This window comes from Lagenorhynchus albirostris, chromosome 8 (assembly GCF_949774975.1).
Source record: "Lagenorhynchus albirostris chromosome 8, mLagAlb1.1, whole genome shotgun sequence".
In the NCBI taxonomy this organism is placed as follows: Eukaryota; Metazoa; Chordata; class Mammalia; order Artiodactyla; family Delphinidae; genus Lagenorhynchus; species Lagenorhynchus albirostris.
The window spans coordinates 47,998,725-48,015,651 of record NC_083102.1 but is presented as its reverse complement, the minus strand read 5'-3'; the positions used below and the strand labels follow the sequence as shown (position 1 = coordinate 48,015,651).

Here is a 16,927-nt window from a genome sequence, read left to right as displayed (position 1 = left end):
CAATGTATTTGTTAAAACACAGATTTCTGGCTTCCAGTCCCAGAGTTTCTGATTTGTAGGTCTGGGGTGGGGCTTGAGATTTGCACATTTGACAAGTTCCTGACGCTACTGGTCTGGAGACCACACTTTGAGAACTGTTGTAGTCACTCGGGCCTTACAACTCATGAATTGCTTTCTTGTTTCAGGGCCCTTGTTCATGTACTTTGCTAGGAATATTCTTGCCTACAATTTTTTGTAAACTTTTTTTTTTTAAAGAAGAATTTTTTTGGCCGCGCCATGTGGCATGTGGGATCTTAGTTCCCCAAGCAGGGATCAGACCTGTGCCCCCTGCAGTGGAAGCACGGAGTCTTAACCACTGGACCGCCAGGGTAGTCCCAGAAGAATTTAAACATATGTAAGAAGAGAATAATATAACGAACTCAGTTGTACTTCTCACCCAGCAATCAACAGATGTTACTTTGTGGCATCTTATTTTAATTTTCTTTAAGTCTTTTTTTTATTGAATTTGTTACAGTATTGCTTCTGTGTGTTTTTTTTTAAAATAATTATTGAGCACCTACTATATTCCAAGTTATTTATTTATTTTGGGCTGTGTTCGGTCTTAGTTTCTGTGTGAGGGCTTTCTCTAGTTGTGGCGAGTGGGGGCCACTCTTCAACGTGGTGCGCGGGCTTCTCACTGTCGCGGCCTCTCTTGTTGTGGAGCATAGGCTCCAGATGCGCAGGCTCAGTAGGTGTGGCTCACGGGCCTAGTTGCTCCGCGGCATGTGGGATCTTCCCAGACCAGGGCTTGAGCCTGTGTCCCCTGCATTGGCAGGCAGATTCTCAACCGCTACGCCATCAGGGAAGCCCCCTTGCTTCTGTTTTGGTTTTTTGGTTTTTTTTTTTTTGGCCGTGAGGCATGTGGGATTTTAGCTCCCTGACCAGGGATCGAACCCACACCCCATGCATTGGAAGGCAAAGTCTTAATCACTGGACCGCCAGGGAAGTCCCGGTGCCATCTTATTTTATCTGTTCAACCATAATTCCCTTCTCTCTTCCGCCAGTGGTATTTTTTCAAGTATATCCCATAATTCCTATTATTTTCCTCTGAATATTTAACTATTCCTACTACTCTTGACTTATTCTTTAAGTCTCAGATTAAATCTCTCTTTTTCAGAGAGGACTTCTTTGACCTCTCAGTCTAAATTAGGTACCTTTATTAAACCTGGGAGCTATACTTTTATTTTATAGCACCATAATTTGTAGTTAATATTTCTGTGCTTATTTCTCTTAACAACTCCCTTTGCTTAATTGTAAGGTCCATGAAGAAGAGGGATTATGTTTATTTTATTCACCACTGTATTTGCAGGCTCTAGTACAGTGCCTGATATTTGAAGTTAAATATTTGTTGAATGACTAAACAAGTTAATGGGGCAAACATAATTTATAGCATTTGCTTATAAAAATATTTGGTAAAAGAAATGTAGTGGGATCAGCAGTTTTATTGTCAATTAATCCCCTGCCCTGTCAGGAATACAATAGAAGTAGGCCAGTTTGCTTTCTACTTCCTGTCTTCTTGAGTTACTCTTGATTTCCCTGCTACTGACACTGTAGTTTTATATTACTTCTAACGGCTCTATTTATAAGAATTTCTGTTTGCTATTTCAGCAACTTGCTTCATGTTTGTCTTCTCCCCCAGTGTTTCTCAGTACCCTCACTCCTACCACAATCCTCTGCAGAGTTAGAATTAAGTCCTTTTTGTTAAGCACTGAAACCTAGATCCAGACAGTGCCTGGAATGAACCAAGTGATCATTAAGCATTAGTTGAGTGAGCAAATGACAAAATGGATATATCACCATCTAACAGAATGTGTATTTTACTTATTTTGTTTCTTGTCCATCTGCCCTGCTCTAGATAAAGACTTCACGTGGGCAGGAATTTTTGTGTGTTTTGGTTATTCCTAAATCTCTAGTGCCTGCTGCATATTAGATACTCAAAAAATATTGAACATATGTGTGGATAAAAACTCACTATAAAAAAAACTCACTATAGTTTTTTTAAGTAACTAGCTCCCTAATATTATAAAAATATATATTTTAAAAATAACTTTTAATAGTATGAAGTAATTTAGGATTAAAAACCCTACCAATTTAAATTTATTTAGAAACTTAATATACCTTAAAGTATCTTATTTTTGCATGTCATTCCAAAACCACTATTTAGAATTATCATTTTCATACTATTTCAGATATTCTGTATAAGCCCTTTACTAGAAATATGAAAAGGGACGAGTAAAGAAAATAATAAAGCACAAACACAATGGCAAATAATGATAAAAATGATGGTGGGAAGTACTTTATTAACGATTACCAGAGAAAAAATTAAAATAAAAAAATTTTTTAAAGTAAAACTATTTCAAAATGTTGTTTAACATCAGGTACCTGACTAGCGATTTTTCTGAATCATCATTTCATATTTCCAGATGATCTGCTTCCTTTTTAAGAATAGAAGAGTAATATTTGTATATACTTATAAAGGATTAATGGAAGGTGTCTTGAGTATATCTGTGATGTTTTGTGGGTGACAAAATTAAAGGTACTGCAACTGTTGCTGTGTTTTTTTGCCTACATTCATAATTGAAGAAAATGCTAAATTTCAGTTAGAAGTTAGTGAAAAGATATAAACTTTTTTTTTTTCATCTAAGTTTATGGATTTCCTGAATTCTAAACATGGATCCTTTTGGAGTGGGGAGGCATGCATTGTGAATACAAATTTAAGAATCTTCTCTAAGTCAAGAGTTCAGTCTTCTAATTTGCCAAACAACCTAATCATAACTATTTTGTCCATGTTCCTGTGTTCTGTTCACCCTGCCTCCAGTTTACCCCATGAGGAATCAAAGCTGCTTATTCCTCCTTTTCTTACCCTTATACTATTTGCAGAGGATTTATTTCATCTTTGATGGCAGTGGAGTGGAGTATGAACCTAGAGGAAACTCTCTATTAGGTTGGAATTCTCCATGAAGTTCCTTGGCTCTATCAGTGCATGCATAAATGTTTTGATGAAATCCTTGACTCCATTTAAGTAGTTTATTGTTTGCTTACAGAAGAACTTAACCATGCTCCTTTAAATTGATTTGCTTACACTTTTTTTTTTTTTTTTTTTTGGTGGTACGCGGGCCTCTCACTGTTGTGGCCTCTCCTGTTGCGGAGCACAGGCTCCAGACGCGCAGGCTCAGTGGCCATGGCTCACGGGCCTAGCCACCCGGCGTCATGTGGGATCGTCCCAGACCGGGACACGAACCTGCGTCCCCTGCTTTGGCAGGCGGACTCTCAACCACTGCGCCACCAGGGAAGCCCTGCTTACACTTTTGTAGAAGTATTTTATCGTCTCTTAACTCTTTTGCTGCTTTCATGCCCTTTTTTCACTTTTCTTGAATCATCTTTGAAATATTTTAAAAATTTACTCTCTCCCTTTTTCTCTCTGCACATTTCCACTTAAACATCCTGAATTATTATAGTGGTATGTCAGGGGTTTTTGAGTCTTGACAGGAGATGAGGGAACATCCATTGAGGGCCTGCTGTGTTCTAAACACTCCCCTCATTTCTCAGTACTCTGAGGCCTGGGAAAGGTAAGTTCCTCAGGGTTATTTGTGCTGGAGCTGATGAGCAAATTCTGGTCTGACTCCAATCAACCATGTCATGCTGCCCCCCTGATTATTTGTTTCTACTTTCAACTGTGCCCAGTATAGTTTTGCTAGATTAACGTTGCTAAGGACCATTTCAGTGTGTTATTATTGTTCAAGAACTGTTAGGCCCATTGTAGTAAACTGTATGACACATCTGGCACATTTGCCCTTCAACCTGTGTTTTTAGCTGCATTGCTTCTACTCTTAACATGCATCCTGTGTTCTAAGTAAATCATTCACTTCCCAATCCTGCAATATGTTATATTTCATATGCCTTCTGTACTCTTTTCACGTACTTCGGAAGAACTTTTAATTCCCATTTCTCTTTTCAAACCTAAATTGACTTGCATTTTTCATGTTTACCAGTTTTGCTTTCAATGATAATGACTTATTCTATTTGAAGGCCACTTACTCTATTTTAAGGTCATTTTATAGGTAAAAATTTGTTAACATAGAGTGTCATCTCTACTCCCAAGGGATGACAATCAGCAAAACCAGCTGAATTTTACTTTACAGATGAAAATTTTCATCCTTGTATCTTTGGTAATATTTTTGGTTGAATTCTTTAATTTTAATTTTTCAAGTTTTTTTGGATGTGGACCATTTTTAAAGTCTTTTTCGAATTTGTTACAATATTGCTCTGTTGTATGTTGTGTTTTTCTGGCTGTGGGGCATGTGGGATCTTAGCTCCCCGACCAGGGATTGAACCTGCACCCCACCGGCATTGGAAGGCGAAGTCTTAAGCACTGGACTGCCAGGGAAGTCCCTGGTGCAATTTAAATATGATAAAATTCTCTCATTTTAAGTGCAATTTGATGAATTTTGGCAAATACATATAGTTCTCTACCATTACATTCAAACTATAGAATGTTTTATTTCTGCACATAGTTCCCTCATGCTCATATGTAGTCTATTCCTCCAGCTACCCCTAGTCCCAGACAACCACTGTTCTGCTTTCTGTTACTCTGTAGTTTTACTTTTTCTAGCATTTCACATAAATGTGGTCATACAGAATTTATTCACTAATTGATAAATGTTAATCCTTTTACCAGCTGATGGGCATTCAAATTATTTCTCATGTTTTGCTGTTACGAGTAATGCTGCTCTGAATATTCTCTTACAAGTTTTTTTTTGTGGACATGTGTTTTCATTTTTCTTGAGTAGATACCTAGGGAGGGAATTGCTGGCTTATATGGTATATAAGTGTATGTTTTTAAGAAACACCCAGATTGTTTTCCAAAAAGGCTGTACACTTTGCATTCCCACCAGCAGTGTGTGAGCATTCCAGTCACTAGCCCTTGGTATTGTCAGTTTTTAATTCTAGTCGTTCTAGTGAGTGTGTCAGGTTACCTCATTGTGGTTTTAGTTTTAATTTCTCCGACGACTAGTGTTTTTTTAATTATTATTTTTTAACGTTAAACTTAAAAAATTTTTTTAATTGAAGTATAGTTGATTTATAATATTGTGTTAGTTTCAGGTGTACAGCATAGTGATTCAGTATTTTTGCAGATTATATTCCATTATAGGTTATTACAAGATAATGGGTATAATTCCCTATGCTACACAGTAAATCCTTGTTGCTTATCTATTTTGTATATAGTAGTTTTTATCTGTAATCTCATACCCCTAATTTGTCCCTCCCACCTCCCCTCTCTCCTTTGGTAACCACGTTTGTTTTCTATATTTGTGAGTCTGTATTGTGAGTCTATATTATTTTTTAGATTCCACATATTAGTGATACCATACATATAGTATTTGTCTTTGACTTATTGAATCAAGTGCACACGTGGGCACACACACACACACACACACACACACACACACACACACACACACACACACACACACACACACACACACACACACACACACACACCCATCTTCTTAATCCAGTTGTCTGTTAATGGGCACTTGGATTACTTCCATGAATACCTTTGCTATTTTAAATAGTGCTGCTATGAACATTAGGGTGTATGTATCTTTTAAGATTAGTGTTTTCATTTTTTCCAGATAGTCCCCGATGACTGACTGGTGATGCTCGACATCTTTTCGTGTGCCTACAGGCCATTCATATATATTCTTTTGTGAAGTGTCTGTTCAGATCTTTCACCTGATTCTTTATTGGGTTATCTTTTTTGGATTTAAGAGTTTTAAAAAATATATTCCACATACAATTTCTGTGTTATATATTTTGGAAATATTTTCTCCCAATTTGTGGTTTGCCTTTTCATTTTTAAAAATACTATCTTTTGAAGAGCAAAAGCTTCTAATTCTGAAGTAGTACAGTTTAGCAATATTTTTCTTAATGGTTCATGCTGTATGTGTCCTATCTGAAATTTTTGCCTAACCCAGGGTTACAGAGATTTTCTCCTATTTTTTAATCCAGTATATTTTATAGTTTCAGCTCTTAGGTTTAGATTTATGATCTACTTAAAATTAATTTTTGTGTAAGGAATGATATGTAGTTAAAATTTTTTTATTTGTATGCAGATATCCAGTTTTTTTGCATCATATATTTAAAAGAACATGTTTTTCCTCCATTGTATTACTTCTGCATCTTTGTTGAAAATTAATTGACAAGAGTATGGGTATATTTTTGGGATCTCTTTTCTGTTTTATTGATTTATATTAGGGGTCAGCATACTAAGGCCTACATCCAAATTTGACTTGTGGCCTGTTTTTGTAAATAAGGTTTTATTAAAGCGTATTGCCATGCCCATTCATTTTTAGGTGTTGTCTATGACTGCAATAGCAGAGAGAGATTTGAGTAGTTGTGACAGAGACTATGTGTCCTACAAAGCTGAAAATATCTACCATCAGGCCCTTTATGGAAAGTTTGCCTACCCCCGGTCTGTTTATCCTTAGGCTAAGACTGTACTCAGTTGATTACTATAGCTTTATAATAAGTCTGGAAATCAGATTGTGTAAGTCTTGAAGTTTGTTCTGCTTTTTAAAAATGGGCTGTTCAAGGACCTTTGTGTTTCCATGTACATTTTATAATCAGTTTGTCAGTTTATACAAAAGCCTGCTGGAATTTCGATTGGGATCGCATTGAATCTGTAGATCAATTTGGGGGGAATTAATAGCATAAAAATAAGTTTTCCAGTCCATGAATGTGGTATATTTCTCTATTTGCTGAGGCTCTCTTTAATTTCTCTCAGTAATGTTTGTGGCTTTTAGTTTATAGACCTTGCACATCTTTTGCTAAATTTATTCCTCAGTATTTAATTTTTATCTATGAATGTTACTATAAATAGAATTTAAAAAAATTTCATTTGCTGATATATGGTAGTACAGTTGGTTTTATATATTGACCTTATATACTGCAGCCTTGCTAAATTAACTCATTCTCCTAGTTCTAGTGTATTCCTTAGGATTTTCCACTTCTATGATGATATCATCTGTGAGTAAAGATGGTTTTACTTCTTCCTTTCCAGTCTGTCTGCCTTAATCTTAATCTTGCCTTAATCTTAACACTGTTTAGAACCTCCAGTATAGGGACTTCCCTGATGTTCCAGACTCTGCGCTCCCCCGTGCACAGGGCCTGGCTTTGATCCCTGGTCAGGAAACTAAATCCCGCATGCAGCAACTAAAAGATCCTGCACGCCGCAACGAAGATCCCGAGTGCTGCAACTAAGACCCGGTGCAGCCAAATAAATAAATATTAAGGGCTTCCCTGGTGGCGCAGTGGTTGAGGGTCCGCCTGCCGATGCAGGGGACACGGGTTCGTGCCCCGGTCCGGGAGGATCCCACATGCCGCGGAGCGGCTGGGCCCGTGAGCCATGGCCGCTGAGCCTGCGTGTCCGGAGCCTGTGCTCCGCAGCGGGAGAGGCCACAGCGGTGGGAGGCCCGCGTACCGCAAAAAAAAAAATTAAAAAAAAAAAAAGAAACTCCAGTATAATGTTGAATAGAAGTGGTTAGAACAGACATTTTTGCCTTAATATTTGATCTTAGGTAGAACCATTTAATTTTTCCCCATTAAGATTCACTGTAGGTTTTTATAGATGTCTTTTTTTTTTAAATCATGGATGCCTGTTGAATTTTATAAAATGTTTCTTCTTGAAGTTATTGAAATGATTGTATGCTTTTTTCCTTTAGTCTATGAACGTGTGATGAATTACATTGATTTTTGGATGTTAAACTAAATTTGCATTCTTGTGATAAAACCCACTTGGTCATGATTTTTTTTAATTAATTTTGGCTGTGTTGGGTCTTTGTTGCTGCGTGTGGGCTTTCTCTAGTTGCAGCGAGCAGGGGCTGCTCTTTCTTGCGGTGCGAGGGCTTCTCATTGTGGTGGTTTCTCTTGTTGCGGAGCACGGGCTCTAGGCATGGTCTTTAGTTGTGACACACGGGCTCTAGAGCGCAGGCTCAGTAGCTGTGGCGCACAGGCTTAGTTGCTTCGCGTCATGTGGGATCTTCCCAGACCAGGGATCGAACTCATGTCCCCTGTATTGGCAGGCAGATTCTTAACCACTGCGCCACCACGGAAGTCCCAATGTATTATTTTCTAATATTGAATTTGATTTCTTAATTAAGTTAAGGATTTTTACATCAGTATTCGTGAGGGTCTGCAGTTGAGGTCTGCCGTTTTCCTGTGATGTCACTGGTTTGGGTATCAGGATAATACTGGCCTTGTAAAGTAAGCTGAGACTTTTTTTTCCTCTAGTTTTTGAAAGAATTTATACAAGATTAGTATTTTTTAAAATGTTCGATAGAGTTTACCAGGGAAGCAGTCTGAGTTGTTTTTTGTCTTGTGATTTTTACTAATAGCTAAGTTGTAAGAGATTCGCAGTTTCCTCTCAATTAGCAATAAAAAAGGTACTTTATTGGCACAAATAAATTTGAAAATATATTGGGCTTTATCCTGCTTTCTGATTTTGTTAGATGTGGAAGGGACATTTATGAGAAGTTGAGAACCAGCCTTTCCAACTGTGTACTTTAAATATAATAGGGAAATCATTTTATTGTTATATTTTGGCTAAATACTTAATGCTCTTCTTGTTAAAAAATATTTGGTTGCTTATTCACCTTTGTTTTTGTTAATTTTAGGAACTTAAAAGGAGTATAGAAAATCAAGCAGAAAGGAAATTGGAGGGTCAGAATTCCCAGAGTCCTCAGCAGATCTCACAGTGTTTCAACACAAGCTCAGAGCAAAATGGTCATGTTCCTGCAGTGCCAGATACACAACCAGTTCTGCAGTTTGGTAATCCTTATGCAACACAGGAAACAAGAGGTTATTAAAATATTTTTGGTTGGGGTTAGCTGAATGTGGAGGTTTTTTTTGTTTGTATCTTCCTGGGATTAGAGAACTGTTGGTTATGATCAACTCTAATAGAAATCTTGCTTTATAATAAGCAGTTTTAATGTTTAACACTAACTGGCTTCATCTAGAAGCAGTACACCATGAATGAGGAGTCTATTTGCTTATTGCACATAATTCTTATTTTTAAAGATCATTTGGGTTAAAAAAAAGACATTTTTTGGATACACTAAAGTGGTTCTTTATATTCTGTTCATCATAGCTATACACGGAGATTCTAATTTTAGTACCAGGTTTTTACCCTACCCTTCCAAAATTTTTATTTCAGATGGAGCAGATGGTGCTTTTTACCCAGATGAAATCCAAAGGCCACCTGTGAGAGTACCCTCTTGGGGACTGGAAGATAATGTTGTCTGCAGCCAGCCTGCCCGAAATCTAAGTCGACCTGATGGTTTAGAAGACCCTGAGGATAGTAAAGTAAATTGAATTTCTATTTTCTGAGCCTGTCCCTTTTATTTTTTGTCCTGTGTAGAGAGTTATGTGTGTGTAGAAAGAGAGAATGTGTATGCTCGTGTGTGCACATGATTGCTTACTTGATTTTTTGAAAAATCTGCTTGTATTTAAATTTGAAAAATCAACCATTAATATGCTTCAGACTTATACTTTAGGATTTATTGAGAGAATGACCTTAGAATATTGTAGTTATAAGATAGTTTAATTTTAAAAATTTTTTAAAAGTTGAGCTATAATTGACATATAACATGTTTCAGGTGTGCAACATAGCGATTCGGTATTTGTGTATATTGCAAAATGATCATAACAAGTCTAGTTAACATCCATCATCATACAGCTATAATTTTTTTCTTGTGATGAGAACTTTTAAGATCTACTCTCTTAGCAACTTTCAAATATACAATACAGTATTAACTGTAGTCACAGATAGTTTAATCTTAATTATCACAGAGTAATTTACTATATTCTTTTGATTGTAGATGTACCAGGTTGCAAGAAGCAAAGTGTTAATGACAGTGTTATGCTTTGGTGTGCATCTTTTCAGTTTTGCATTTATATCCCACTTTAAGTTATAAAGTGGACTCTTCGTTATCTTTAGCAAGAAAAAGGAAGAAGTGTGTGTATCATAGTTTTCTTTTTCAGAGAAATACTCTTGTAGACATCATTAGTATTTAATCTCTCAGCAGTACAGTACTGATGATAATTGAATCAGTTTACATGGCATGGCATTCTTTTTATTTCATTTAAGAGATTTCTTCACCATTTAATAGATCCTTTTCCTCATAGCAGCTTTTTGGATTTTCTGGTCATTAAGGTGTGTTTAAAAGAAATGCTTTATCATGCTCTTTGCAAGTACAGCGGTATCATGACCTGTTTCTCATTTAATCTAGTTTGCTGCATTTAATTGCTATTAACCTTTGCAGAAACTGATCAGTGTTCAGACAGGCATGATTTTAGCCCTAGTGCTCAACACCCATAATGGAGAAAAATGTATTTCTCTCTTCTGCCTTTTGGCCTCCTATATCCATTACTGGGAATAATTAGGAAAACTGTCAGAACTTTGGTAGCCTATATGAAGTCCAGAGTATCATCTTACTGCTTTATCACACCTTTACTTCACATTTTGCATATTTAATCTGATCATTCTTGGCACAGATGTTACATGTGACAAGCTCTTCTCTTCTGTAGTCATCTGCTTCAGTTTAATTAGTAGAGTGTTCTTTCTGATCTGTGTGCTTTGCCCTCCTGCAAACCCATGAGAAGCAGTGTTAGAGTCTTGTGCTCATTTGCTGACATGCTTAGATTTGGTAATGAGATGGAAGGGGTCTTAATAGGCACACCTTGGGTAATTGTATTTTGCTATCAGAGGATTTTTCACATTAGAAACTAATTTTTTTGCACATTCAGACCTTATTTTTTTTAAAAAATTCTTGTCATTACAACAACAAAAATCACTTGCAAATGAAGTGTTTTAGTTAAGTAGTTTTAGTTAGAATATAAAAAGCAGCTCTGAGTTGACCTGTTCCTTTTCTCTGGCTCTTTGCCCTGGAAGTATTTAACAGCCTGGGACCCAGTGCCTTTCAGTTGGGGTTGAAGCGGCTGCACTTCCAGCCCCCTTCAGTCACACCTACCATATCTCCTCCCTTCTGTACCAAAAACTTTCTGTCTCACTCCCCTTCACCTCATAGTTGTAATTATGATGATAGTGATGGCAATAGACATTTCTGTAGTTTTATTGGACAGCTAATGCTTAACACTTTAAATATATTAACTCTTCATAGCTGTCCTATGAGGTAGAAACTATTACTATGTTTTATAATGGAGGAAACAGAGACAGACTACCTGGCTTGCTTGAAGTCATACAGCTGGTAAGCGTACAGCCTCATCAGTTTGGCTATGGAAGTTGTGGTTTTACCACCTATCAGCCTACCAAGTGGCTAAACCACAGGTTCCCAAACTTTCTCAGTTAATGGCACCTTTAGCATCTCAGTAGCCTCCTGCACAGTTTTTGGAACCATGGTCTAAACTCTTCCTACACAAAAACATCATTTTTGGACCAACACTATTGGTATCTCCTGGGAGCTTGTTAGAAATAAGGAACCTCTGGCTCCACTCCAGACCTACAGAGAATCAGACTGCATTTAACAAAGTCTTTCGGTGATCATGCGCTTAATAAAATTTGAGTTGCACTGGTCTAAGCTTCCTAAGGCCCATCAGGCAAGGTTGGATTACTTTCTCTTCCTTTAACACATATCCCACTTTCCAGTTGTTTTTATGCCTTTGTATAGTGTTTCCCTTTCACCTGACTAGCTTTACTTCTTTCCTTTCTCCTCTATCTCTGAAAGACTGAGGTTCACACATTCTGTTAATGTGTAGTTTGCAGCTTTCCACATGAATCCTTCACTATGAACCCCCCAATTGAAGACTGACAATTTTTGTATTTACATTTTTTTCTCATGAGTTTTTTAGTTTTTATTCTCAGAAGGATCTGTGGTTTTCAAAGGGGCTATGACTCCACAATTGTTGGGAATCACTGCTTTAAAGAATCAAGGCCTGTTTCCCATTGTCATGACACATGGAATTTTTGCCTTTCTTAAATTTTGCCATTTTTCATATGTTGTCTTATTTTTAAAATTTTACTTTGAATATAACCAGTATGTTTTCTGTTTACAAAAGTAGTATATAATTACAGCCAATTCACTTTTATCAAGACTGCCAAGACATTTATTTAAAATTAATTAATTTATTTTTGGCTGTGTTGGGTCTTCATTGCTGTGTGTGGGCTTTCTCTAGTTGCGGTGAGCGGGGGCTACTCTTCGTTGCAGTGCGTGGGCTTCTCATTGCGGTGGCTTCTCTAGGTGTAGAGCATGGACTCTAGGCACACGGGCTTCAGTAGTTGTGGTGTGCAGGCTCTAGAGCGCAGGCTCAGTAGTTGTGGCGCAAGGGCATAGTTGCTCCACGGCATGTGGGATCTTCCTGGACCAGGGATCGAACCCGTGTCCCCTGCATTGGCAGGCAGATTCTTAACCACTGCACCACCAGGGAAGTCCCCCAAGACATTTCAAAGGGGAAAGAATAATCATTTCAACAAATGGTGCTGGGACATTTGGATATCCATATGCAAAAAAATGAAATTGGACTTCTACCTCATACCATATACAAAAATTAACTCAAATTGAACCTAAATATAAGAGCTAAAGTATAAAATTCAAAAGAAAACATAGAGATAGATCTTTGTGATGTTAGGCAATGGTTTCTTAGATATGACATCAAAAGCACAAGCAGCAAAGGAAAAAATAGATAAATTAGACATCATCAAAAGGATTACATGAGGGGCTTCCCTGGTGGCGCAGTGGTTTAGAATATGCCTGCCAATGCAGGGGACATGGGTTCAAGCCCCGGTCCGGGAAGAGCCCACATGCCACAGAGCAACTAAGCCTGTGTACCACAACTACTGAGCCTGCACTCTAGAGCCCGCAAGCCACAACTACTGAAGCCTGTGTGCCTAGAGCCCATGCTCCACAACAAGAGAAGCCACCGCAATGAGAAGCCCGTGCACTGCAATGAGGAGTAGCCCCCGCTCACCGCAACTAGCCTGTGTGCAGCAACAAAGACCCAACGCAGCCAAAAATAAAATAAATTAAAAAAAAAAGATTACATGAATTCTGTATGTTCTGCTTTTTGTTTTTTTTAATACACACTTCGTTCTAGCTGATTGTGTATCTCTGGTTGGCATCTCTTTTTTTTTTTTAAATATTTATTTATTTAGGCGCGCCCGGTCTTAGTCGCGGCATGCGGGATCTTCGTTGCGACATGTGGACTCTTAGTTGCAGCATGCATGTGGGAACTAGCTCCCTGACCAGAGATCGAACCCAGGCCCCCTGCATTGGGAGTGTGGAGTCTTACCCACTGGACCACCAGGGAAGTCCCTGGTTGGCATCTCTTAATGCTGAATTTTACCTTCTCTATACCATATAGTACAATGCCTTTCATATACAGTAGAGTCTATTTAAATATTTGTGACTAACGATTTTAGCTAAAGAAATGCTTTTAATTATTTTTATTTTCTGCCTACTAATGTTCAGATCATCTTAGAAAGGTAATTTTTGGTAACAGCTTTATTGAGATATAATTCACATACCATACAATTACCATTTAAAGTATACAATTCAGTGGTTTTTAGTATATTCAGAGAATTGTGCAGCTATCACCACATACAATTTTAGGACATTTTCCTCACCACAAAAAGAAGCTCTGTACCCTTTAGCAGTTACTTTGTCTCTGTAGAGTTGCTTATTCTGGACATTTATGTAAGTCAGATCTTATAACGTGAGGGCTTTTGTGACTGGCTTCTTTCACTTAGCATAATGTTTTCAAGATCCATCCATGTTTTAGCATACATGCATATTTAGCTTGAGGAATGTACTGCATTCCTTTTTATTAAATGCTGAATAGTGTGCTGTATGGATATACCACATTTTGTTTATCCATTTCTCTGTTGATTAACAGTTGGCTCTTGTGAATAGTGCTGCTGTGAACTTACGTACAAGTTTTTGTTTTGAATACCTTTTTCAGTTTGGTTATATACCTAGGAGTTGAATTGCTGGGTCATAGGGTAACTCTATGTTTAACCTTTTGAAGAATTGCCTGATTCCTTTTCCATTGGCAGTGTGTACGTGTAAGAGTTCCAGTTTATCTACATCTTTTCCCACACTTGTTGTCTGTTGTTTTGATGATAGCCCATCCTAGTAGATGAGAAGTGGCATATCATCATGATTTTGATTTGCATTTCCCTGATGGCTAATGATATTGAGCATCTTTAATGTGCTGGTTGACCATTTGTATATGTTCTTTGGGAAAATGTCTATTCAAGTCCTTTGGCCATTTTTATATAGGATTATTTGTCCCTTGCCAGATAAATGATTTGCAAATATTTTCCCATCTGTGGATTGTCTTTATATTCTTTTGGTGGTATCCTTTGCAGCACGAAAGTTTTAAATTTTGATGAAGTCAAATTTACCTATCCGTTTTTTGCTTGTACTTTTGTTGTCGTATCTCAGAAACCATTGCTTTATCTAAGGTAGCTCTAGCTTCTAATTTAGGTCTTTGGTTTGTTTTAAGTTTTGAATATGGAGAAAAGTAACTTTTTTTGGTATTCTTTTCCATTATGGTTTATTACAGGACATCGAATATAGTTCCCTGTGCTGTACAATAGGTCTTTGTTGTTTATCCATTCTATATGTAATAGTTTGCATCTGCTAATCACAAACTCCCAATCCAACCACCCCCCTCCACCGGCTCCCCTTGGCAACCACAAGTCTTCTCTCTGTGAGTCTGTTTCTGTTTCGTAGATAAGTTCATTTGTGTCATTATTTTAGATTCCACATATAAGTGATATCATATGGTATTTGGCTTTCTCTTTCTGACTTACTTCGCTTAGTGTGATAATCTCTAGGTCCATGTAGCTGCAAATGGCATTATTTCACTCTTTTTTAAAAAATTTTTTTAACATCTTTATTGGAGTATAATTGCTTTACAATGGTGTGTTCGTTTCTGCTTTACAACAAAATGAATCAGTTATATATATACATATGTTCCCATGTCTCTTCCCTCTTGCGTCTCCCTCCCTCCCACCTTCCCTATCCCACCCCTCCAGGCGGTCACAAAGCACCGAGCTGATCTCCCTGTGCTATGTGGCTGCTTCCCACTAGCTATCTACCTTACGTTTGGTAGTGTATATATATGTCCATGCCTCTCTCTCTCGCTTTGTCACACCTTACCCTTCCCCCTCCCCATATCCTCAAGTCCATTCTCTAGTAGGTCAGTGTCTTTATTCCTGTCTTACCCCTAGGTTCTTCATGACATTTTTTTTCTTAAAGTCCATATATATGTGTTAGCATTATGGTATTTGTCTCTCTCTTTCTGACTTCACTCTGTATGACAGACTCTAGGTCTATCCACCTCATTACAAATAGCTCAATTTCGTTTCTTTTTATGGCGGAGTAATATTCCTTTGTATACATATATACCACACCTTCTTTATCCATTCATCTGTTGGTGGACATTTAGGTTGTTTCCATGTCTCGGCTCTTGTAAATAGTGTTGCATGAACATAGGGCTGCATGTATCTGAGAAAAGTGACATTTGAAAATAGAGATCTTACAAAATTATTTGCTTTCCTATTTTTAAAATACCTTTAAATTTTATGGAGTTGTAATTCAATGATATTCCTTCATTGACATATTACTAGAAATGGATGTTTGGCTGAGCTTAGTAACATCTCATAAAAAGAGAATGTTGATGAATTTTACTTAATAATACAGAGTTATAAGGATAAACATTAATTCTTTAGTTTTATATAAAAGTTACCCAGAGTCATTGGTACTCTGTTCTTAATGTGTTGATTTTGGCCTTAGCAAATGTTTCTTGTAGGATGCTCTTGAACTAAAGTAGTAATTATTAACTTAGTAAAAGTTCTATTAAGTGGTGGATCTTTCTTCATTGATATTCATTACTAGCTCCTTAATGATATCTAAATATTTCAATTAATTCCTGGCAAAAGTGGAATCATAACACAGTTTCAGAAATTCTGATTGTCTGAATCCTAATGATTCAGATGGTGTGTATTGCTAGTTTGATCACAATTGCATTTTTTATTGTGGTTGAATACACATAACATAAAGTTTACCATCTTACTATTTTTTAGTACATGCTTCTATAGCAGTAAGTACAGATGACCCTTAACGCGAGGGTTAGGGATGCCAACCCTCCATGCAGTTGAAAATCTGAGTATAACTTACAGTTGGTCCTCTACATCTGTGGTTTCTCCCATATCCACAGATCTGCATTCAAGGAACCAACCAACCTCAGTTCATGTAGTATTGTAGTATATACTATTGAAAAAATCCTGCAAAAAGCAGATCTATATAGTTCAAATCCTCATTGTTCAGTGGTCAACGGTATATTCACATTGTTGTGCAACAAGTCTTCAGAACTCTTTTCATCTCGCAAAACAGAAACTCTATACCCGTTAAACAACAACTCCATTTCTCCCTCCCTCTGGCCCCTGGCATTCTACTTTGTCTCTCTGAATTTGACTATTCTGGATACCTCACATAAGTACAATAGAATCATACAGTATTTATCTTTTTGCGATGGGCTTATTTCACTTAATATACGTCCTCAAGATTCATTCATGTTGTAAGATGTCAGAATTTTTTTCCTTTTTAAGGCTAAATAATATTTCATTGTATGTGTATACCTCATTTTGTTTATCCATGCATCCACTGATAAACATTTGAGTTGTTTCCACCTTTTGGCTATTGTGAATAATGCTGCTATGACCATAGGTGTACCAGTGTATCTGTTTGAGTTCCTGCTTTCAGTTCTTTTGGATATATACCCAGAAATGGAATTGTTGTATCGTATGGTAATTGTATTTTTATGATTGATTAAATGTATTTTGTTGTCTAAGAGATTAACCAATTTT

The 16,927-nt window shown here is 37.2% G+C and overlaps 1 protein-coding gene across 2 annotated transcripts in view; it reads left to right on the top strand.

Moving 5' to 3' along the window:
- TAX1BP1 (Tax1 binding protein 1) overlaps positions 1-16,927 on the top strand; it is an 88,602-nt gene that overhangs the window by 65,967 nt on the left and 5,708 nt on the right. For both annotated transcript variants that reach the window (XM_060156947.1, XM_060156946.1), the window contains exons 15-16: positions 8,715-8,898; positions 9,254-9,402. In XM_060156947.1, the coding sequence (XP_060012930.1) occupies positions 8,715-8,898; positions 9,254-9,402 (333 nt within the window). The remainder of the gene's footprint in view (positions 1-8,714; positions 8,899-9,253; positions 9,403-16,927) is intronic.